The sequence below is a fragment of the Chiloscyllium plagiosum genome, unplaced genomic scaffold, assembly GCF_037043375.1.
Source record: "Chiloscyllium plagiosum isolate Xiang-an unplaced genomic scaffold, Cpla_swu_hap1 HiC_scaffold_36, whole genome shotgun sequence".
NCBI classification, from domain to species: domain Eukaryota; kingdom Metazoa; phylum Chordata; class Chondrichthyes; order Orectolobiformes; family Hemiscylliidae; genus Chiloscyllium; species Chiloscyllium plagiosum.
Genome location: NW_028270174.1, coordinates 46,641,082 through 46,666,133, shown reverse-complemented (window position 1 = coordinate 46,666,133; position 25,052 = coordinate 46,641,082). Strand labels below are relative to the sequence as shown.

Sequence of the window (25,052 nt, the reverse complement as noted above, 5' to 3'; positions counted from 1 at the left end):
ACTTTGATATGTAAATCCCAGAACTTCTTTTAAATTACATTTTCAAGATAGCTCAGCAGTCTTAGGAGATTTAATAAGGTATCCATAGTGAGTGAGCAGGAAAAGTTAGTAGCATGGAAGGATGAGGTGAGTAAGATGCTGCAAATAATACTGAGAGTTACCATCCATCTTAATGAGAGTTGTGCGCAGTGGCAGAATTAGAGTATGTTGCAGCTGTTTGAGTGCGAGTTTGAAATGAGAAGATGGAGGCACCTTTCCTTGTGGAGCACAGCAGATCATTGAAGTTTTCCCTTTCACTGCTGCATATTGTTTTGCCCATGCATAACACAGGCCTGGGCTGCTATCTCAGTCCAGGCCATCTATTTCTAGTAACGTGGCCTCCTGGGCAATGTAAGGGACATTTGGAGAATGCTGTCTTTTCTACTATTCAATCTACAAGTACCGTCATCTCCATGAAGCAGAATTCCCTATTTCTTTTTGGGGCCATGTCCTCAGTGATAACAGTTGAGCTCCACAGTGTAAGGCTCAGCTCCTGGAGTGATGTGCAGCTGATGTCACCAATGCGGACACCAGAGGGTTCCAACAGTGGTGAGCCCTTCCATATTTTCTGATGTGTGCAAGAAAGGTGCTGTGGAGCGCATACACATAATCAATGAAGTGAAACGTGGAAAATTACATGAAGAAAGTTGCTCCAAGCAATGGCATACTGGGTACCATGAATCTAACTCAATAAAACACTGAACTCAAAATGGTAAAATTCAGCTGTGTGTTTTTCTCCTAATTCAGAATTAGTATGGCTTTACAGGCTATACCTATTTAATGTAAAACGTGGCTTGACAAATGCAATATAAGGAAAAACAAAATAAATATATGTTGCCCTTCAGTAAACAAAAATATTCACATAAAGTTTAGATTCAGAAATTGCCTCCCTTCCACCACAGATGTCTCCAACAATGAAAGTCTATTCTCCAAAGATGGCAATGTCGGGGAAAAGCTGAAAATGTGTTGCAGCAGGTCAGGTAGCATCCAAGGAGAAGGAGAATCGATGTTTCGGGCATGAGCCCTTCTTCAGGAATGAGGAAAGTGTGCCCAGCAGGCTAAGATAAAAGGTAGGGAGGAGGGACTTGGGGGAGGGGCGTTGGAAATGCGATAGGTGGAAGGAGGTTAAGGGTGATAGGCCAGAGTGGGGGTGGGGGCGGAGAGGTCAGGAAGAAGATTGCAGGTTAGGAAGGTGGTGCTGAGAATGAGGGTTGGGACTGAGACAAGGTGGGGGGAGGGGAAATGAGGAAACTGGAGAATTCTGATTCATCCCTTGTGGTTGGAGGGTTCCTAGGCGGAAGATGAGGCGCTATTCCTCCAGCCGTCATGTAGCTATGGTCTGGCAATCGAGGAGTCCAAGGACCTGCATGTCCTTGGTGGAGTGGGAGGGGGAGTTGAAGTGTTGAGCCACGGGGTGGTTGGGTTGGTTGGTCTGGGTGTCCCAGAGGTGTTCTCTGAAACGTTCCGCAAGTAGGCGGCCTGTCTCCCCAATATAGAGGAAGCCACATTGGGTGCAGCGGATGCAGTAAATGATGCGTGTGGAGGTGCAGGTGAATTTGTGGTGGACATGGCAGGATCCCTTGGGGCCTTGGAAGGAAGTAAGGGGGGAGGTTTGGCCGCAAGTTTTGCATTTCTTGCAGTTGCAGGGGAAGGTGCTGGGAGTGGAGGTTGGGTTGGTGGGGGGTGTGGACCTGACGAGGGAGTCACGGAGGGAGTCCTCTATCAGCATTTACGGAATGCTGATAGAGGAGGGGAGGGAAATATATCCCTGGTGGTGGGGTCCGTTTGGAGGTGGCGGAAATGATGACCTGAAACGTTCCGCAAAATAACACCTCTGGGACACCCGGACCAACCAACCCAACCACCCCGTGGCTCAACACTTCAACTCCCCCTCCCAATCCACCAAGGACATGCAGGTCCTTGGACTCCTCCATCACCAGACCATAGCAACACGACGGCTGGAGGAAGAGCGCCTCATCTTCCGCCTAGGAACCCTCCAACTACAAGGGATGAACTCAGATTTCTCCAGTTTCCTCATCTCCGCTCCCCCCACCTTGTCTCAGTCCCAACCCTCAAGCTCAGCACCATCTTCCTAACCTGCAATCTTCTTCCTGACCTCTCCGCCCCCACCCCCACTCTGGCCTATCACCCTCACCTTAACCTCCTTCCATCTATCGCATTTCCAACGCCCCTCCCCCAAGTCCCTCCTCCCTACCTTTTATCTTAGCCTGCTGGGCACACTTTCTTCTCAATGTCTGGGAAAAACCGCTTTCTAACATACTGTGGAGTTCCATAATCCACTGACAAAATGCACACCTCCCCAGAGTGAGATTGATACAGCCACTACCTTCTCCTCATTTTTCAAACATGGCGGTCATTCATCCATTGCCATAACAAAAAAAGTGGCAGGACTAAGAATGTGATATTTGCATTTCAACTTGACTCGTGATTTGAACACGTCATCTGGATTAGTATTCAAAGAAAACATAGAAATAATGAAAAGAAATGCCTGCAGTCTTAATTGATGATTTTAGATCTGAGATTTCTATTCTGTGAAGAAATTATAAGGCTAATTTTGTGTCATAAATTTAATGTTCACTTCTTTTACTCATTATAAGTAAAAGCTTTTCAAGTCCTTTAAGATTGATTGGATTAATTTCCATTTTATGAATTAAATTCTCCACTGACATTTGTTCCTTTTGATCAGGGTTAAAATTAAATACTCAGATTTTTAATTTGCTGTCTGAACATAAAACAGAAAATGCAAGTCCACAAATTAACCTGTCAATGTTTCAAATATGTTATATAAGGTAAAAAATACTACAATTTAATGGCAGTATATTTTCTTTTTTGAAGGAATTGTACTCTGAAATGTGAAATCAATATTTGGATAAAATTGCTGTGGACTATTAATAATTAAATGATAATTAATTGGTGCTGATCAAAGCATCTGGGGTTTTGCAACAAAGATTATTAAATTCTCAAAACAGGAAAATTAACAGTCACAGAACTAAGAACAGAAAACATCTCCCAAGTCAAAGTTCAATGCTCCATAACTTGACGCAATTATAGCAGAAGAAAGCATTTTTAATGAGATCAAAAATAACGTAAACTGTTCAAGGACAAATTTATTTGCATTGCGAGAATATTCTAGTTACTCATTTTGTTTCTATGCTAAGAATTTTAAGAATATTGAGAATTCTTTGCTATATGTGGTCAACAACATACCATGATACTTGTTACTACAACAGTTTTATTCTCCATTCCTGCAGTCTCATTTCCACCGAGGAAATCTGTGGCTGTGACAACCATCTTGTCGACTTCATTCCAGTAGCCAATCTGCCAGTTTCACAACATAATTGTTAGATACTTAGTACTGTTTACATCATACACTGTTTTCAAAATACATCCACATCACTTTTTGTCATAACAGTAAACGTAAGTCAGATAAGAAATAAAAAACATAAAAGTCACTTATGGGACTAGTATATAAACTCCCTAACAGTAACCAGATTATATGATGGAGTGCACATGAAGAAATAATGGCAGCTTGTAGAGCAATCATCATGGTTGATCTTTATTCTACATAAAGGTTGGACAAAGCAGATTTGCAAAGTCAACTCAGATAATGACTTTTTAGTACAGCTTCTTAGAGCAGCACATTCGAAAGCTAACCAGAGAGCAAGTAATATAGTAATGTTCAACAACACGGGATTAATTGCTGATTTCAGAGTAAAGATACCTGAAGTTAGCAGTGATCAAAAAATGATTGAATCTCACCTTCAGTTTGGAGGAGAGTTAACTTCGAAATTGAAATAAAAGCATTGCAGGTATGAGGAAGATCTGGCTAATGTGAACAATGAAATTAAATTAAATGATAGGTCAATAGAAGTACAGGCGCAGACAGTTCTGGAGATACTTCATAACAGTCAGCAAAGATAATTTAAGTGAGAAAGAAAATCTCTCAGAGAAGGGTACACCATCTGTGGCTAACAGAAGAAATTAAAGCCAATATCATGTTAAAAAGAAAAAGTCTACAATTTCAGAAAAATTACTCACAGGGAAGATATCTAAAAAAATGCAAATACAACTAAAAATGGATGAGATGTTAAAGTCTGAAACAAAGCTAGATAACAATACAAAATATATAGTAAAAGCTTATACAGGCATTTAAAAGAAAAATAGTGAGAAAGTGAGCATTGGCACACTTCACATAGTGAGTTTGTGGATTGAATAATGGAAAATAAGGAAATGAGTATTTGGTCCCATCCCTCTAAAACCTTCTTATACATTTACCCATCCAGATGCCTTTTAAATGTAATTGTACTCACGTCCACCACTTTTTCTGGTAGCTCATTGCATAGACGCATGAAAAGGTACTCTTCAGGTCCTTTTTAAATCTTTCCCTTCTCACCTTAGACCTATGCCCTCTAGTTTTTGACTCCTCCACCAAAACTAAAGCCACTTTGGACTGGTTTCCATAAATGAAATATTTTTTGCAAACTATCAAAGTTCACTACAACATTATTTATTAAATGGTGAAGTTAACTTCAAGTTCATGTTCATTTAATCCATGTAAAATGTGCCAATTTATTTCATAAATCAGACAAACTTGCTTGTGCAGTGTGAGCTGCATGATCACAATTGAAGTCTTAAAAATATGTTTGAAACCAAAATCTGATAAGATTCTGTTTTTACAGCATTTTTTTTTACAGCATTTTTTTTCTATGTTCTTAAATAATAGCACATTTTCAGTACAGTTTAGGTGAATTGGCCATGCTAAATAGCTCGTAGTGTTAGGTGAAGGGGTAAATGTAGGGGAATGGGTCTGGGTGGGTTGCGCTTCGGTGGGTCAGTGTGGACTTGTTGGGCCAAAGGGCCTGTAAGTAATCTAATCTAATCTAAACTTCTTCCTACTAGTTTAACAACTTACTCATATTCAACTTTGTATGCTGTCTCTTGAAAAGTGTAGACTCATGCTCCCCACATTCACAACAGATCTAAAATGTCTCAACTTGTGTAACATTAACTTCTTGTTTAAAGGAGGAATTCCACTCCAAAAAGTGGAGAAGATTAGATTTTAAGGAGGATCTGCCTTGCTTACTCCAAGTATAAACTTTAGAGACTACCTTAATCCATTGAAACAACACTTCAAACAATAAAAATGTACAGTACCATATTCCAGCCAGTCAACATTATAACACTTTCTGCACCTTTCTTCAATACATCAAGGTATGAATAATATTCTGTTGCCTACTACTGCCTACAAAATAGGAAACGAGTGCCAAAACCTCAAATATCCATTTTTAAAAATTCATTCACAGAAAGTGAGTGTTGCTAGCTAGGTCAGCATTTGTTGTGCATCCCATATTGCCCCAAAGGACAATTAAGAGTCAACCACATTGCTGTGGGTCTGGAGTCACATGCATGTCTGGCTAGGCAAGGATGGCAGTCACCTTTCCTAAAGGACATGAAGTGTTTTACCGACAAGCAGCAACGTCAAATTGGAAAATAGCAAATATAATTCCTCTCTTCAAGAAAAGAGATAAGAAGCTGAAAACTTAGGGTAGTTAGCTCAACGTGTTTTCAGAAAAATGCTGGAATCTATTACTAAAGAGGTTATAACAGGGCACTGAGAAAATCCCAGGGCAATTAGGCAGAGTCAACATGATTTTGTGAAGATGAAATCATGTTTGAATGACTTATTAAAGTTCTTTGAGGAAGGAACAAGAAAGGTGGATAAAGGGTTGTACTTCTTTGCATTTCTCGAAGGCATTTCACAAAGTCCACATTAAATGTGACAGAACCCATGGTGTAGGGGAATAATGTATTAGCATGGATAGAGGATTGGTTAGCTTATTAGGACCAAAAAGGTTAACAAGATGAAATGAGTAGCGTGCCAGAGAAACCAGTGATGGGACCTCAGCTAATTACATTCAATATTAATGACTTGGATGAAATGATTGAATATCTGGTTGTTAAACTTGATGACACAAAATGAGGTAGGATAGTAAGTTATGAAGGAAAAATAAGGGGTCTGATGTACAGAGGTCTGTGTGCCCAATGTGTCCTGCAGTTGCAGCAAATGGAATAGAACATAGAACAATACAGCACAGAACAGGCCCTTCAGCCCACGATGTTGTGCCGAACATTTGTCCTAGCTTAAGCACCCATCCATGTACCTATCCAATTGCCACTTAAAGGTCACCAATGATTCTGACTCTGCCACTCCCACAGGCAGCGCATTCCATGCCCCCACCAATCTCTGGATAAAGAAGCTACCCCTGACATCCCCCCTATACCTTCCACCCTTCACCTTAAATTTATGTCCCCTTGTAACACTCTGTCGTACCCGGGGAAAAAGTCTCTGACTGTCTACTCTATCTATTCCCCTGATCATCTTATAAACCTCTATCAAGTCACCCCTCATCCTTTGCCGTTCCAATGAGAAAAGGCTTAGCACTCTCAACCTATCCTCCATTCCAGGCAAGATCTTGGTAAATCTCCTCTGCACCCTCTCCAAAGCTTCCACATCTTTCCTAAAATGAGGCAACCAGAACTGCACACAGTACTCCAAATGTGGCCTTACCAAGGTCATGTACAGCTGCAACATCACTTCACGACTCTTGAATTCAATCCCTCTGCTAATGAACGCTAATACACCATAGGCCTTCTTACAAGCTCTATCCACTTGAGTGGCAACTTTCAAAGAGCTATGAACAAATACCCCAAGATCCCTCTGTTCCTCCACCTCACTAAGAACCCTACCGTTAACCCTGTATTCTGCATTCTTATTTGTCCTTCCAAAATGGACAACCTCACACTTGACAGAGTTGAACTCCATCTGCCACTCCTCAGCCCAGTTCTGCATCATATCTAAGTCCCTTTGCAGCTGACAACAGCCCTCCTCACTATCCATCAATCCACAACTCCACCAATCTTCGTATCGTCTGCAAATTTACTGACCCACCCTTCGACTCCCTCTTCCAAGTCATTAATAAAAATTACAAACAGCAGAGGACCCAGAACTGATCCCTGCGGAACTCCACTTGTAACTGAGCTCCAGGCTGAATATTTACCATCTACCACCACTGTCTGACTTCGACCGGTTAGCCAGTTCTCTATCCAACTGGCCAGATTTCCACTATCCCATGCCTCCTGACTTTCCGCATAGGCCTACCATGGGGAACCTTATCAAATGCTTTACTCAAATCCATGTACACTACATCCACTGCTCTACCCTCATCCACATGCTTGGTCACCTCCTCAAAGAATTCAATAAGACTTGTAAGGCAAGACCTACCCCTCACAAATCCGTGCTGGCTGTCCCTAATCAAGCAGTGTCTTTCCAGATACTCATAAATCCTATCCCTCAGTACCCTTTCCATTACTTTGCCTACCACCGAAGTAAGACTAACTGGCCTGTAATTCCCGGGGTTATCCCTATTCCCCTTTTTGAACAGGGGCACAACATTCGCCACTCTCCAGTCCCCTGGTACCACCCCCGTTGACAGTGAAGACGAAAAGATCACTGCCAACTGCTCTGCAATTTCCTCTCTTGCTTCCCACATAATCCTAGGATATATCCCGTCAGGCCCGGGGGACTTGTCTATCTTCAAGTTTTTCAAAATGCCCAACACATCTTCCTTCCTAACAAGTATCTCCTCAAGCTTACCAGTCCGTTTCATACACTCCTCTTCAACAATATGGTTCCTCTCCTTTGTAAATATTGAAGAAAAGTACTCATTCAAGACCTCTCCTATCTCTTCCGACTCAATACACAGTCTCCCACTACTGTCCTTGATCGGACCTACCCTCGTTCTCGTCATTCTCATGTTTCTCACATATGCATAAAAGGCCTTGGGGTTATCCTTGATCCTATCCGCCAAAGATTTTTCATGCCCTCTCTTAGCTCTCCTAATTCCTTTCTTCAGCTCCCTCCTGGCTATCCTGTAACCCTCCACTGCTCTGTCTGAACCTTGTTTCCTCAACCTTATGTAAGCCTCCTTCTTCCTCTTTTCTCGACATTCAACCTCCCTCGTCAACCAAGGTTCCCTCACACGACCATCTCTTTCCTGCCTGACATACATATCAAGGACACATCGTATCTGTTCCTTGAAAAAGTTCCACATTTCAACGACATCCTTCCCTGACAGCCTATGTTCCCAACTTATGCGCATCAGATCCTGTCTTGCAGCATTGTATTTACCCTTCCCCCAATTGTAAAACCTACCCTGTTGCATGCACCTATCTCTCTCCATAACCATGGTGAAAGTCACAGAATTGTGATCACCATCACCAAAATGCTCACCCACTAACAAGCCCATCACTTGTCCCGGTTCGTTACCAAGTACCAAATCCAATATGGCCTCCCCTCTGGTCGGACAATCTACATACTGGACACACTGCACAAACACCGCCCCGTCCAATCTACTTGATCTAAAGAGCTTCCAATCAATATTTGGGAAGTTGAAATCGCCCATGACTACTACCCTGTGGCTTCTGCACCTTTCCAAAATCTGTTTCCCAATCTGTTTCTCCACATCTCTGTTGCTTTTGGGGGGCCTATAGTAAACACCCAACAAGGTGACTGCACCTTTCCTATTTCTGACTTCAGCCCATACTACCTCCAAAGGCAGATCCCCCTCGAACTGCCTTTCTGCAGCCATTATACCATTTCTAATTAGCAACGCCACACCCCCTCCTTTTTTACCACCCTTCCTAATCTTACTGAAACATCTGTAACCAGGTACCTCCAACAACCATTCCTGTCCCTCTTCTATCCACGTTTCCGTGATGGCCACAACATCATAGTCCCAAGTACCGATCCACGCCTTAAGTTCACCCACCTTATTTCCGATAATCCTTGCGTTGAAGTATACACACTTGAACCCATCTCTGTGTCCGCAAGTATTCCCTGTCAGTGCTACCTTCTCCACAGCCTCCCTACATTCTTGGACATCCTGAAAAACAGCTAACCTACTTGCTGGACTACAAGTCCGGATCCCATCCCCCTGCCAAATTAGTTTAAACCCCCCCGAAGAGTGCTAGCAAACCTACCTCCCAGGATATTGGTGTCCTTCTGGTTCAGGTGCAACCCTTCCTGCTTGTACAGGTCCTATCTTCCCCAGAATGCAGTCCAATTGTCCAAATACCTGAAGCCCTCCCCCCTACACCATCCTTGCAGCCACGTGTTCAACTGCACTCTCTCCCTATTCCTTGCCTCACTGTCATGTGGCACCGGCAACAACCCAGAGATGACGACTCTGTCTGTCCTAGCTTTTAGCTTCCAGCCTAACTCCCTGAGCTCCTGAATGACCTCCCCACCCCTCTTCCTACCTATGTCGTTGGTGCCAATGTGCATCACGACTTCTGGCTGCACACCCTCCCCCTCAAGGATTCTGAAGGTCCGAGATGTTATCATATTTAAAGAAGAATGGGATATGTAAGTTGTAGAGGGAATTTGTTAGACTACGTCTAACAACAGTCCAAAAATGTGCAGGTTAGGTGAATTGGCTATGCTAAATTACCCCTAGTGTTAGGTGAAGGGGTAAATGTAGGGCTAGGGCTCTTCGGAGGGTCGGTGTGGACTTGTTGGGCTGAAGGGCCTGTTTCCACACTGTAAGCAATCTAATGTAATCTAATCTACTGTACTAGAACAAAGAACAATGCAGCACAGGAACAGGCCCTTCAGCTCTCCAAGCCTGTGCTGACACATTTTGCCCTTCCATACTGAAAATGTCTTCACTTACAGGATCCATATCCCTCTATTCCCTTTGTGTACTTGTATTCATCCAGATGCTTCTTGAATGCTGCTATTGTGTCTGCATCCATCATCTCCTCTGACAGCACATTCCAGGCACTCACCAGCCTTTGTGTGAAAAACATCCCTCGCACATCTCTTTTAAATTTTCCCCTACCCTCGCACCTCAAACTTGTGTTTCCTAGTAATTGACCCCTCCACCCTGGGAAAAAGCCGCATACTTTCCACTCTATCTTTGCCATTCATAATCTTATAAACTTCTGTCAGGTCGCCTCTCAACTTCTTCTACACTAGTGAAAACAAACCCAGACTATCCAAGCTTTCTTCATAGTTAAAATCCCCCATAACAGGCAACATCCTGGTAAACCTTTTCTGTACCCTCTCCAAAGCATCCACATCCTTCTGGTAGTGTGGTGACCAGAACTGTACCCAATATTTTAAGTATTGCCTTACTGAAGTTCTATAAAACTGCAGTATAACTTGTCTATCCTTGTACTCAATGCTTCTTCCAATGAAGGCAAGCATGGCATAGGCCTTGTTTACTGCTTGATCCACCTGCACACCCAGATCTCTCTGCATAACAAAACTCCTAAGGATTCTTTCATTCACTGTATAAAAGGGGTCATGAAAAGTTATTAGCAAACAGGATTAAGGAGAATCCCAATGTTTTTATACATATATAAAAAACAATAGGGTGGCCAGGGAAAAAGTAGTGGTGTAGATTAGAGTAGTGCTGGAACAGTACACCAGGTCTGGCAGCATCCGAGGAGGAGGAAAATCGACATTTCGGGCAAAAACCCTTCATTAGGAATAGAGGCAGGGAGCCTACAGAGTGGAGAGATAAGCGAGAAGGGGTGGGGGTGGGTGTGGGGAGAAAGTAGCATAGAGTACAATAGGTGAATGGGGGTGGGGATGCAGGTGATAGATCAGAGAGGAGGGTGGGGGAAGGTAGCAAAGAGTACAATGGGTGAATGGGGTGAGGATGATAGATCAGAGAGGAGGGTGGAGTGGATAGTTGGAAAGGAAGATAGGCAGGTAGGACAGGTCATAGGGACGGTGCTGAATTGGGAAAAAGTAGGCCCACTCAAGGACAAGGGAGGAAATGTATGCGTGGAGCCAGAAGAAGTGGGTGAAGTCTTAAATGAATACTTTGTATCGGTATTCACCAGACAGAATTTCAGGGAAGGGACTGTTGAATTTCTAAGTCAAGTTGCTAATAAAAAGGAAGATGTGTTGTGCATCTTAAGTCTCCAGGTCCTGATTGGATCGATTGCAGAATATTGAGGGAGGCATGAGAACAAATTGCTGGAGCATTGACAGACATCTTTGCATCCTCTTTCACCACAGGTGAGGTCCCAGAGAACTGGAGAATAGTCAATGTTGTCCCATTGTTTAAGAAAGGCACTAGGGATAATCCAGGAAATTGCAGGCCTGTAAGCCTCACATACTTTATTTAACTTTAATTCTGTTAATTTAAGATGGGGCAAAGTTATGCAAATCAGTTCTCAAATTTCAACTGACTGATTTATGAGATGGGGGATTTATGCTGACAGAGAGTGAGGACTGTAGATGCTGGAGATCAGAGTTGAAGAGTGTGGTGCTGGAAAAGCACAGCCGGTCAGGCAGCATCCGAGGAGCAGGAGAGTTAATGCTTCAGGCATAAGCCCTTCATCAGGAAAGAGGCTTGTGGGCCAAGGAGGCTGAGAGATAAATGGGAGGGGGGTGTGGTTGGGGGAAAAATAGATGGGAAGGAAGATGGACATTTAGGACCATTCAAGGGGGCAGTGCCGAGTTGGGAGGTTGGGAATGGGGTAAGGTAGGGGGAGGGGAAATGGGAATACTGGTGAAATCACATTGATCCCATCTGGTTGAAGTATGCAAAGATGGAAGATGAGGAGCTCTTCTGTCCTGGGACACTTCAACTACACAGGACCTTATCCCAGTCCCAACCTCCCAAATTGGCACTGCCCTCTTGAACTGTCCTACCTGTCCATCTTCCTTCCCAACTATCCACTCCACCCTCCTCTCTGACCTATCACCTTCACCCCCACCTTCATTTATCTATCCCATTCCCACCTACCCACCCCTCAGCCCCAACCCCTTCCCATTTATGTCTCAGCCCCCCCGGTCCACTAGCCTCATTCCTGATGAACGGCTTATGCCCAAAACATCAATTTTCCTGCTCCTCGGTTGCTGCCTGACTCACACTCTTTGATTTATGGTGAAAGGCAAAGTTGGAATCGCTGATATCCATTGGAAGACTTCGAAGTAATTATATTGGAAGATATAAGATCTTGCAGAAACTCAACAAGGTTGATGGTGAAAGCATGTTTCCCCTTGTAGGTGGGACATCATTTAAAATTCGGGAGCTTGGGAGAATTTTTTCCTCAAAGAGGTTTAGGGTTGGTGAAACTCTCTTTCTCAGAGAGCAGTGGAGGCAGATTCATTGTATTTTTCAATGTTAAGTCAGATAAGTTCTCGTTTACCAAGGAAGTCAAGAATATGAGGTGATAGCAGAAAAGTGGAGCTGAGACCACAAACTGAAGAGCCAAGAATCTCATTGAAGACTGATAAGGTCAGAGGAGCCAAGTGGCTTATCCTACTTTGTATGTTTGACGCAGAATTTGCTAGCCAAAGCTGAAGTCAGTCAAACAATTCAGATTTTGCTCCTTCTTTAAATATGCCAATAATAACATAATAAATTTACCATCAGGAAATGACATGAGATGCTCCCAAAAAATTCCTAGAATTAGAATAAATAATTGATCATTGCATAATTCATAATCAACATCTGAAGACCATACTGGAATGTGATTCACTTCTTCCAAGGTGTCAATAAATTAACAATAAATTATTGATATTCAAAGAGATAACCTGAAAAAGTTGTCAGATAGATTGATCAGATATAGCACTGTTACCTTGCGGGGACCATTGTTTTTGAGTTCCATGATATTAACTGTATAATTGACTCTTCTTCCAAATTGATCAAACTGAATATTTCCAGTTAAACCATCAATGCGAACCTATATCAGGGAATGAGGAGAAAATAACATTATTCAATTTTTGTGAAGTATAATTTAACAAATAATGTTGTCAAATTTTAACAACTGATTGCACTGTCAATAAAAGCATTCTGCGGGGTCCAATTATCAAGATAGAGCTAGAATGTTACCCATGATGAGTACCTGTTGGCAATGTAATTATTGCAGATAATTCATTTTTTAAAAGAAAATTGGTTCATTTTGCAATGTTGCCGCTGACACATAAAGACAGATAGCACTAAAACCCCTTGGCCATTTGCAGTTAATTGAGCTGCTATTACCCAAAGTCCAATTTGAAAAATGGATCTGACAATGACAAAGATTCTTCTGGGAAATACCAGTTAGAAAGAAAATTACTTTGAACCACAGCAGTCCCTTATGTTTCACAATGTGGAATAAAACTGATAATCCAGCTCATTCTGTATAAATTTTGGCAGTCCCCATAAATGCTATTAACCAGGTTACAAAGAGGTAATGAGTGTAGGAGTTTTAGTGACATCAGATTTTTTAATATATTATAACCTGGAGTGAAGAAAATATATTCAGGCGAGATCTAATTCAGTGAATACCGATTTTTGCATTGGATGATCACTGAATAACAACAGCCTAGATTGCTTAACATATCACAGAAACAGTTTCTAAGTTTCTCTGCCAGTAAATAATTGCAGTCTCTCTATATCTTGCTCCTGCAGTTAGAAGGTGTGGAAATGCCTTCGGGAGATGGACTGCAGAGATTCCAGAAGAAGGTTTCACAGGATAATCTCAAGAGTAAGTAAAAGGAGATAATAAATGCTGGTCATACTAGCACTGCCCACATTCTTAGTGTGAGTTACAAAAATATGTTACATTAACATATGGTAAGCAGCAGAACAGCTTTTGGCCTAGTTGGTGAAATACATCACTAAATACAGAGCAGGTAATACTTTTAAAAGATATTAGCATATACAATCTGTAAGTTGTTTTCAAAGGAGTGCCAATTTATGAAACTTATGGTCGAAGGTCAAGGAAATTTTGAGATAGGAAATTATCCTGAGCATTGACTCAAGTGGTTGGTTCTGGATCAGCTGCCCATTATCTGCAGCAACCAGTTTCCATTTCTATTGACTGCAATGGAAATGAATATCAGACATTGTATTTAACAGAGAGCTCATCCAATATGAGCCGTTTTGCACCTCATGCCATGAGTGATTTCCACCTCATGGCATTACTTGTATGTTTTAAATACTTCTGCTTCTTAACAACAAAAAGATACTTACCAATTTTAGTGCTCTTTCTATTTCAATTCCCTGCCCCCAGGGTACAGCAGGATTGGCAAGACAGTCTCCAGTGCTACCTCTCCTAGAGATGTCAATTCGCTGTTTGCGTAGATAGCGGAATGCTTCAGTCATCACTTGAACAGCATCATAGGTCAAAGCAGAGGTATACTGAAAAAGAAAGAGAATGATGGAGAAAGAGCTTGTACTTATACAGCATCTTTTATGATTGCCAGCTATCCCAAGCGAAGCACTCCCTATGGAACATGCTGCTGCTATGTCGAGACAATAAAAACTGCAGATGCTGGAATCCACACCCGAAACATTGACTTTTCCACCTCCTGAGACTGCTGCTATGTAAACAATCGTAAGAAGATGTTTGAACACAACAAGCTTCCACAAGCAGTATTGAGATAACTGATTAAATAATCTGTTTTGTCGAGGTATTTGGGAGATAACCTAGTGGTTAAAAACACAAAAGAAAAAGTTATAAATCGTGTGCTGGTGTAATCCCCTTAGGTTCTCCTTAAGCCCCAAAGTTTCACCTTTAAAAACTGATATCTTGGACAATGAGGTACAGGTATGAGCAATAAGTCCATTTTCACATAATAGGCTTTTGGTCAATTGCTAAATGCAAAGAATCCTTTCTTTAAGGTACCCCAGGTCGTTGCCAAAAACAGACATTAGAACTTTTCATATGTTAAACAGTTGCTTAGATCTGTGTTGAAAGACTGTTTTTTTTGTCTTTGTCCAGGAAGTAAGGAGACTGTGGTTTGTTTGAATTCTTTTCACTCTTCATGCAGATGGAAAAACAAGCACATTGTCAAAACTTCTTTTTGAATGTTCTTTGAGAGTCAGGAAGAGCAAAAGTGCAAAGATCACACAAAATACTGTTATTTCCGATTCATGCTCCAAGAGTGAAATGCCAGACCGACTCAAGAAGGAATCAAGTTCCTGTACATGTCTTTATTTCACTATTATCCACATTTCAGTTATACAACTGACAAGAATCAAATTAAGAATCAACAATTGATTTTCTGCAACTGGGTGGAACATCATTTTTATGCAAATAATGTTGGTCTTGCTACCATCTTGATAATGCTTGGAAATATAGTGCCAGTGCAAACATTTAAAATGCCTTGCTCACATACTGACAGAGCTCTGATCATTCAAATTTTCAAATGTTATAGAGTCTCACAGCATGGAATCAGACCCTTCTGTCCAAATAGTCCATACCGACTATGTTCCCAAACTAAACTTAGTCCCACTTATCTGGTGTTTAGCCCATATCCGTCCAAATCTTTCCAATCCATGTACTTATCCCAATGTCTTTTAAATGTTGTAAATGTACCTGCATCTACCATTTCCTCCTGAAGTTCATTCCAAACAATAACCACTCTCTGTATAAAAAGGTTGCCCCTCAAATCCTTTCGAAATTTTCTTGATTCACCTTTAAATATGCCCTCTTTTCTTGAACTTCCCCACACGAGTGAAAAGACACTTGCTATTCACCTTATTTATGCCCTTCATGATTTTATGAACCTCTATAAGGTCATCCTCAACCTCCTGTGCTCTCGTGAATGTATTCCAGGCTATCCAGCCTTTCCCTGTAACCCAAACACTCCAGTCCACACTACATCTTGGTCAATCTTTTTTGAGCCTTCTCCAATTTAACAATATCCTTCCTATAGTAGGATGACCAGAACGGCACACAGTACTCCAGAAGAAATCTCCTGTACAACTTCAAAACGGCATTCTTACTCCTATGCTCAAAAGTCTGAGCAATGAAGGCAAGTATGCTAAATGCCTCCTTAACCACCCTGTTCACCTGTAGCACAAATTTCAAACACTACCCAAGACGCTACCATTGATTGTATAAGTCCTGTCCTTGTTTGATTTACCAAAATGCAATACCTCACATTTATCCAAATTAAACTCCATTTGCCATTCCTCAGTCCATTTACTCAATTGATCAAGATCTCTTTGTAATCTTAGATCACCTTCTTCACTGTCAATTATATTTATGCTGCCAGCAACAGGGCAGTGTGGGGCAATTCACAAGGAATCCTTAACTCTATTCAAGAACAGCTTAAAACAAGTAGAACACGGTTTCTCTTGTGTGTAGAGGTTTAAAGGTTCCTTTTTTTTTCACTTCCTTACTGTGAAAGTGCTGAAATGTTTGCCAGTGCTAAAAACCAGAGATCAATTTCACTTGCAACACTTCAATGCCTTTCCTTTCAGTTACGGTTGAACCAATGGTTGAACCACTAGGCTGTCCTAGTGGATTTTCAACCCTTGCTGAAAAATGTGTTGCTGGAAAAGCGCAGCAGGTCAGGCAACATCCACGGAGCAGGAGAATCGACGTTTCGGGCATAAGCCCTTCTTCAGGCTTATGCCCAAAACATCGATTCTCCTGCTCCTTGGATGCTGCCTGACCTGCTGCGCTTTTCCAGCAGCACATTTTTCAGCTCTGATCTCCAGCATCTGCAGTCCTCACTTTCTCCTAGTTGATTTTCAATCCTTCTAAATATTTAACACTGGCAGCTCTCCTGATTTAATTAAGGAAATCAAGGGCAAACTCTGTGTTAAACTGGACATCCATGATACTAACAAATATTGCCCATTCCTAATTCCCTGAAGGAGATGGTTATAAGCTATCTTCTTGATTTGCTGTAGTCTATGAGGTGTAGGAACAACCAAAGTGCTATTAGAAAAGGAGTTTGAGAATTTTTAGATTAGTTTCCTTACAATGTGGAAACAGGCCCTTCGGCCCAACCAATCCACACCAACCCTCTGAAGAGTAACCCACCTAGAGCCATTTCCCTTCTAACACTAACACTAGTGGGCAATTTAGCATGGCCAGTTCACCTGGCCTGCACATCTTTAGACTGTGGGAGGAAACCAGAGCACCCAGAGGAAACCCACACAGACACGGGGAGAATGTGTGAACTCCACACAGACAGTTACCCGAGGCTGGAACCGCACCTGGGACCCTGGTGCTGTGAGGCAGCAGTGCTAACCACTGAGCTACTGCGTCACCCTTTTGACTGTGTGGCAATGAAAGAATACTGATCAAATTACAAGTCAAGGTGGTGTTTGAATTAGTGAGGATCCCACATGTAGTGGCTTTCCAATGCTGCTCTTTTTTTTAGGTTTTCAGATCATGGGTTTCTGAAATATTGTTGAAAGAACCTTAAAGAAGTACTTCTGAGTACTTTGTAGTTTGCGTACACTGCTGCCACTGTACGTCAGTGCTGAGGGGAGTGAATGCTGGGTGAATGGGATGCCACTCAGAAAGTATGCTTTGTTCTGGATGCTGACAAACATCTTTGGAGTTGGAGCAGCACTTGTCCTGATCTGTGCTTTGTAGGCATTGGGACCTTAGGAGATGAGTTACCCATCCTCTGACCTGCACAAATAGCCACAATATATATATAGCTGCTCCAGTTAAGCTTCTCACTAATGGTAATCCCGGGATGTTGATAGTGGATTGTTCAGCAGTGGAAATGCATGTATGAAGTGCTCCACTAGTTGAGAGGTTATGAATGGTCCTGAACATTATGCAATCATCAGCAACCATTCCCAGTTCTGACCTTGCAACGGAGGTAAAGTTTTGATGAAGAAGCTGAAGATGTTTAACCCTGAGAAACGTTTGCAGGTGTCCTGTGGCTGAGATGGATTCTGCTGCAAAAAGCACTATCATCTTTCCTTTTGCTGGATATGTCTTCAACCGGGGAAGGAATTACCTTCTGATTCCCACTGTCTTCAGTTTTGTTTAGACCTTTTGATGCACACTTGATCAAATGCTGCCAAGGGCAGTCACTTTCACCTCAATGTCTAGGATTCAGCCTTTGTGTCCAGAGTTAGACTAAGATTATCATGGATTCTAGAGCCAATTAACCTGGCAGAACCCAGGCTTGTATCATAAAAGGTTAGTTTCTTATGTACGTTCTCAGGAGTTACGTCATAATCACATGATGACAACGAGAACCAGCAGTATAGACCTTGTGCAGAGTTGGAATATAGATAATTAGCATGGTGTAACTAATGAGATCATGATGTGAAGGTCCCGGTGTTGGACTGGGGTGGACAAAGTTAAAAATTGCACAACACCAGGTTACAGTCCAATAGGTTTATTTGAAAGTACAAGCTTATACTTTGAAAGTACAACCTGTTGGATGATACACTAATGTTGTGTGATTTTTAACAATGAGTTGCTTTGAAAAAGTCTCACGATTTTAGCCATCACTCTAACTTAAGATATACGATCTTACAAACGTTGCATGAACTGTACTCAACAACAAAAGGTGGTGGCGTTGGTGAAGAGACCCAAAATAACCAGAACACCCACCCAGTGGCAGAGTTGGTGTAGTGGGTGAATTAAGCTCCTAGTGCAGATAGGAGAATAGCAACAGTAACTAGCAATGCAGCAGCACAGGAATAAAACCCGGACCAAGTTGCATATGTGGATGCAACCTTGCCATTTTTCGAAATGCATGGAGGGACAATGAGAGACAAAAAATAGCAGCATTAGAGAAAGAGATTGACAGTGATGAATGATACTCCTCAGTCAAAACAATGGTGGTGGTGGGGGAGGGGGGGTCAAAGTGTGTGCTGTCAGCCAATGGGTCCAACGCTGTCAATGATGGTCAACACTCAACCACAGTCCAGGGGCTTCCACACGGCCAAGCGATCTGTCCCAGCACAGTCCTGGGGCTGTTCGGCAGTCAGTCCTGTCGGGCCAGCACAAGCAGTCAGGAGAATTGTGTATCATTATTCAGGAAGTTGTAAATGCAGTAGTCAGGGGTCCAGTCAGTCATAGCTGGACACTGTTCATTAAAGTCAGCCAGAGATCTTGGGGCAAACACAATCTGAAGTGTGTCTATTAGTCAATCAAAAAGGTTCAAGAAATGGGGGGACCTGTAAGGGCAGCAGGGGGTGAATGAGAGAACAGACAAAAGAGTCAAAGCTGAGAGAAGGAAGCATTAATGGCAAATTAAGAATGTGATGAGGGAATTCTCAAGTTGAATGGGGGAGTTTTAGAACAATATCAGAGGGTAACATAGGCTCTAGGATGGGAGGAGGCATTGTGAGCGGAGGGGATTATTGACTGTGACCTCCACAGACAAAGTGCAAAGAACAGGTTGGGCATTAGGAAAGTGTAATGCCAGAGTTCAAGGAGTAGGGAGGACAGTTGTAGACAAAGTTTAATCCAATGGATCTCCATGTTGGGGGAGTGGGATGAAATGGTCTGGTGGGGTAGTGCAAGGTAATAGGGGGCATGCAGGCTCTTGAGAAGGGGGGTGGATATACCTGGTGACCAGGTAGTGCCCAGTGCTGACAGTGTCTAACACAATCTGTGTCATCAGCCTTACTTTCCCTTCTCTTCATATGAAGTGCTCCCTAAAAATGACTGGTACAAGGCACAGGATGTATGGAGTAAGCATCAGTTTGATGAGCAAAAGCTGGACACTACAACACTGTAACAATGAAAACAAGAAGTAGCCATTTGCAAAACACAACTACACTGGGGTGTCTCCACAACGGGCTCCATGCCCACCAACGCCCTCGCATCACATTCCATTCCAGGAGTTCCAATCCAAGGCTACCACCACTGTTACTGATTTGCTGCCAAGAGAACCCCCCAGGGCTACCATGTTGCCACCGATGCAAAAGTTGCACCCATCAATCCACCAATAGTAATTCAGGCCCACTGCATTGCTGAAGCCCTTGTCAAACACCTTCCCCACTAACCACAGAGGCTGCCCTGCTATCACTGTCATCTTGAAAGTGGGTGCTGCAATCACCAACTCAAGTCCTGCACTGATGGGGCCCACCAGTGTTGAAGTCACCACATTCCCGCACTATCTCTCACCACTGAGCCCACATTCACTGTTGTCACAAGCTCTCTGAGGGCTCACTCTCTCCAAGAAGCTGATACTTGCCATTGTTGCCATATATACTTGGGAGGCCGTGCCCGCTCTCGCCTTACCAAAATGCTGAAAAGGCTTTTAAAGAGAAAAAGTAAAGAAAGAGAGCGAAAGAGAAAAGAAAGAAAGGAAAAAGGAAGCACATATAAGCAGCCGAGCACCAGACCAGGAGCTCAGATTCAGTGTTGCTACTCTGCTGTCATCTTGGAAAGAAATTTGCGACATGCCATTGGTGATTGCAAATTGAAAATTAGCAGTTCAGCAATGTTGGAGTTACCAACAATGACAGTATAAAAAGTCAGAACTCGCTGAAGAGAAACTACAATTAGCTCCATCCCAAAGGATGGAGCCACACAAGTTCAAGTCCTCTGTCATGTAAATGTCACAATTGTGCTGAGGATAGTGTGAGGTTCAGATTTGATGTGGGTGAAGGATTTCGTGTGGTGTTTGCCCTGTAGGCAACCCCTATTCAATGGCATGTGGTGGTCACAGGCAGAGTGACACCTTCACCAAGTAACTGCAAATTCTGAGGTGAAATGTGGAGGTCCAATGCAGACGTCTCCCCGTTAACCATGTCCAGTATATCTCTGCCCTCATTTGGATGGTTCGATGCCAATGACTGTCTGAGATCTAAGAAATTCGGTGCCTAATTAAGGGCCCCTCCACCAAGAGGGAAGGGCCCTGCTGCAAATGAAATATTGCTCATTGTGTCTGTAAGTAAGAGAAGATGAATGCAGGAAGTGCATGAAGCATAGCAAATCCAGGAGTAGCAGCAGGCCCCCACATGGAGCGTCCAGCTCAGGGAGAGGTCAGAGTTGCAGGGTCCCTCAGGAGGTGTGTGGGCCACAAGAGGCCTAGAGTTTTCCAGCCCAACGTCCATTTTCTGGCATGAACAAGACACAGTGCTAACACAAATGCTTCAAATATCCAGGGACAGAACAGTACTGGATGCTGGAGCGTGACCCGAGGGCTGCATTAGTGGGCAGTTATCCTCTTCCAATGGCTGTGAAGGTACTAACCCTGTATGTGACTAGGCTATTCCAGGCAAAATAGTTGACCTGTGTGGCATCTCTCAGTCATGCACTCATCAATGCAGCAGGACAGTAACCGATTCCATCTGTACTCAGGTTCACTTTACCTTCCCCAAGATAAGGTCAGTGCTATAACCCGGGCAAACAGGGTGGGAAAACTCGCTAGACGTGATGACAAGAAATCTTCCAAACCATTCAACACAACTTAAATTTAATCAAAAAAAACCTGAAATTCAGAAGTAAGGTATCAGAAAGTTTGGAAATCATCTCCCTTGAAGGAACAAAGGAATTAGAAAACTAATACTAGAATTGCAATACAGAGATTTATAGAAACCAATTCTATCAATACTAATAGAGATACAGGAGCAGCTCAGTATTTCCCTCAGTATTATATGATGAGGGAAAATGGCACAATTGGATTGCATTGCAACTTCTATCAAATAAATCAGGATTAATCTTGTGAACCTCCTCTGATCACCTCTAATGCTAGCTTAAATACCTGGCCCCAAAATGCTTTCGGTATTTAAAATAGATCTGACTAGAGACTTACACAGCCTCAGCAGTACATCCCTGTTCTTGTGTTCTGGTTCGAAATGAATGCTAACTTTGCATTCGTTATCTTAACTGCCAACTGAATCTGCATGCAGAATCCTGAACTAGGACTCCCAAGTGAATTGAATTGAATTTATTGTCACATGTACCGAGGCACAGTAAAAGCTTTGTCTTGCGAGCAATACCGGCAGATCACAGAGTTACGTAGCATAGATAAGTAAATAATAGGTAAACAGCAGCAAAAACAAAAACACAGGTATAAGCAAATGTTAAAAGTTGTACTGCAGGTTTCCGAAGCCTTTCCTCATTTAGAAATTAGTCAATGTCTCTATTCCTCCTATCAAAGTACATAGCATCATACTTTCCTACATTACATTCCATTTGCCACTTCTGAAAAGTGGTAAATAAAATTTGCGCCCCAAAGGCCAGGCAATGACCATCTCTAATATGAGTCAATCTAACCATTGCCCCATGATATTTAATGGTCTTACCATCATTCAAAACCCCACTATCAACATCCTGTGGGTTACCATTGACCAGAAACTGAACTGGACTAGCCATATAACTAGTGGCTAGAAGAGCAGACCAGAGGGTAAGAATATTCCAGTGAGTACTTCACCTCTTGACTCCTCAAAGCCTACATACACAAGTTAGGAGTCTCATTTGCCTGAATGATTGCAGTTCCAACAACTGCACCATCCAGGACAAAACAAGTTATATTGTGGCACTACTTCCACAAACATTCAGTCACTCCACCACCGATGCTCAATAGCATCAGTGTGTACTATCTACAAGATACACTTCAGAAATTCACCGAATATCCTTAGAAAGTACCTTTCACACCCTTGACCACTACCATCTAAAAGGACAAGGGATCAGATATATAGGAACAACATAGCCTGCAAGGTCTCTTGTAAGCCACTCAAAATATCATCTTGGAAATATATGTTGCTGTTCCTTCACTATTGCTGAGTCAAAAGCATGGAAAAACCTTCTTAATGGTATTGCCAGTCTACCTACAGCACACGGACTCCAGTGCTTTAAAGAAAGCAACTCACCATCACCTCCTTAAGGGCAACGAGGGACAGACAATGAATGCTGGCCCAATCAGCAATGTTCACGGACATACAGTCATAAAAGTCACAAAGCTGTACAGCATGGAAACAGACCCTTCGGTCCAACTCATCCATGCAGATTGGATATCCTAAAGTAATCTAGTACAGTTTGCCAGTACTTGGCCCACATCCCTCTAAAGTCCAAAGATGTGCAGGTTAGGTGAACTGCCCGTAGTGTTAGGTGGATTAGTCAGAGGTAAATATAGGGAGGTGGGTTTCTCTTCAGAGGGCCAGTGTGGACTTGTTGGGCCAAAGTGCCTGTTTCCACACTGTATGTAATCTAATCTAAACTCTTCCTATTCATATACCCATCCAGATGTTGCAATTGTACCAGCCTCCAGTACTTCCTCTGGAAGCCCATTCCATCCATGCACCATCCTTTGCATGAAAAAGTTCCTTTTAGGACCCTTTTAAATCTTTCCCCTCTCACCCCAAACCTATGCCCTCTAGTTTTGGACACTCCCAAAGCAGGGAAAAGACCGTCTATTTAGGTAAAAACAAGGACTGTAGATGCTGGAAACCAGAGTCTAGATCAGAATGGTGCTGGAAAAGCACAGCAGGTCAGGCAGCATCTGAGGAGCAGGAAAATTGATGTTTTGGGCAAAAGCCCTTCATCAGGATTAGAGGCAGGGTGCCTGCAGGGTGGAGAGATAAATGAGAGGGGGGTGGGGGTAGGGAGAAAGTAACATTGAGTACAATAGGTGAATGGGGGTGGGGATGGAGTTGATAGGTCAGGGAGGAGGGTGGAGTGGACAGGTGCCTGACCTGCTGTGCTTTTCCAGCACCACTCTGATTTAGACCGTGTCTATTTAGTTTATCTATGTTGAATGATGTTTTTTGTTTAAAAAAATGCCATTCGGACATTACTGTTTTAATTGACTATTTTTTGTGATTATGTCCAAAGGTATTCCAGAGGATGCAGGGGAGTCAGACTCGACAAGATGAAAAGTTAACACCAAGTGAGAAATAAGAGTTTTTAAACTCCATAACCAAGTTCTTTTAGGTCAGATTTTGTAACCAGTTGGAATCACAATTTATCTGCAAAAACAAAGGCTACAAAGGATCTCCCACCACCTAGGAATGCAATAAAGCTGCAGAGGTTCCATCTAAATGGGCAAATTTCTTTGTTCAGAGGGAGGTATTAAACTATTGCATAAGCAAAAATACTTTTAATTATCCACAACAGAAAGATATGACTTTCAGCAATGAAGTTGGAGCTTTTCTTTCTTTAAACATTAGATAAATTGAAAACACAGAGAAAGTGGCAAGGGTAAAACCAACCACAAAGAGTATAAACTTTCCCTGCTGGGGAAGGAGAAGGGAAGAAAAATAAGATGACCAAGTCAAAGGAGGAACAGTAACTCCTGAAGGAAAAGTCTGGAGAATGCAGATCCTCAATAACCTCCATGAGAACTCCACATTAGATTGTGTAAAGATGAAGCCATCACGAACAAAGGTGTGTACATGATTATAAAAAACATTTGGGGGAGTTGCAGCGTAAAGTATTAACTCCTGGGGATGTACACAAGAAGTTGGGTCATCAATGACGTCATGATTATGTGATGTGCAGGATAATTATATGACTCTAGACAAGGAACAACTGCTTAGACTTTGTGCAGAGTGGTCGTGTTTACATGCTGTGAATGAGTACTTGCTTTAAAAAAGAATTAGCCAACAGTCAAGCCATCCCTCCATCTTAGAGTAAGACCCCATTAACACTGTCCAGAATTCTATTCAACCAAAGAAAACTAAGCAATGATAAGCAGGACATTGCTGAGTACATGACAGATCTGGATTACAGTGAAAACAAATTTTAAGAACCAGATAAACACACCGTCTACATGCAAGTAGTAGACGCACATCATTTTATATATGTATATTACCTTCCATAAAAATATAAATCCAACCAATCTGAATCACATATTAAAGTACTTGCTATCAACCAGAAATTCCCTTTTTAGATCATTCAAAGTGTTAATTCAATTCAATCTCTCATAGCCAACATTTAATTAAATAAAATCTCAGTTGTGAAATATGAGTGTAGACTTTTTTTTAAATGCATAATTTTAGCCTGAAAAGTTCCTTTTATTATTTATTCATGGGATGTCACAAGGAAAGTCAACTTCTACTGCATATTTATTGTCTAGCAAAGATACAAAGGACCTGATTTTCAGTGAATTTCAAGGAAATTATTGAGATGCATAAAATAATGCAGGGCATTAATGATCCTCATGATTTGGAGATGCCGGTGTTGGACTGGGGTGTACAAAGTTAAAAATCACACAACGCCAGGTTATAGTCCAACAGGTTTAATTGGAAGCACACTAG

The 25,052-nt window shown here is 42.2% G+C and overlaps 1 protein-coding gene across 3 annotated transcripts in view; it reads right to left on the bottom strand.

Annotated features, from left to right (window-relative positions):
• Nucleotides 1-25,052, bottom strand: part of gria2b (glutamate receptor, ionotropic, AMPA 2b) — a 152,211-nt gene that overhangs the window by 31,078 nt on the left and 96,081 nt on the right. For all 3 annotated transcript variants that reach the window (XM_043674000.2, XM_043673998.2, XM_043673997.2), the window contains exons 7-9: nt 14,100-14,267; nt 12,721-12,825; nt 3,268-3,378 (exon numbers count right to left, since the gene is read on the bottom strand). In XM_043674000.2, coding sequence (XP_043529935.1) covers nt 3,268-3,378; nt 12,721-12,825; nt 14,100-14,267 — 384 coding nt within the window. The remainder of the gene's footprint in view (nt 1-3,267; nt 3,379-12,720; nt 12,826-14,099; nt 14,268-25,052) is intronic.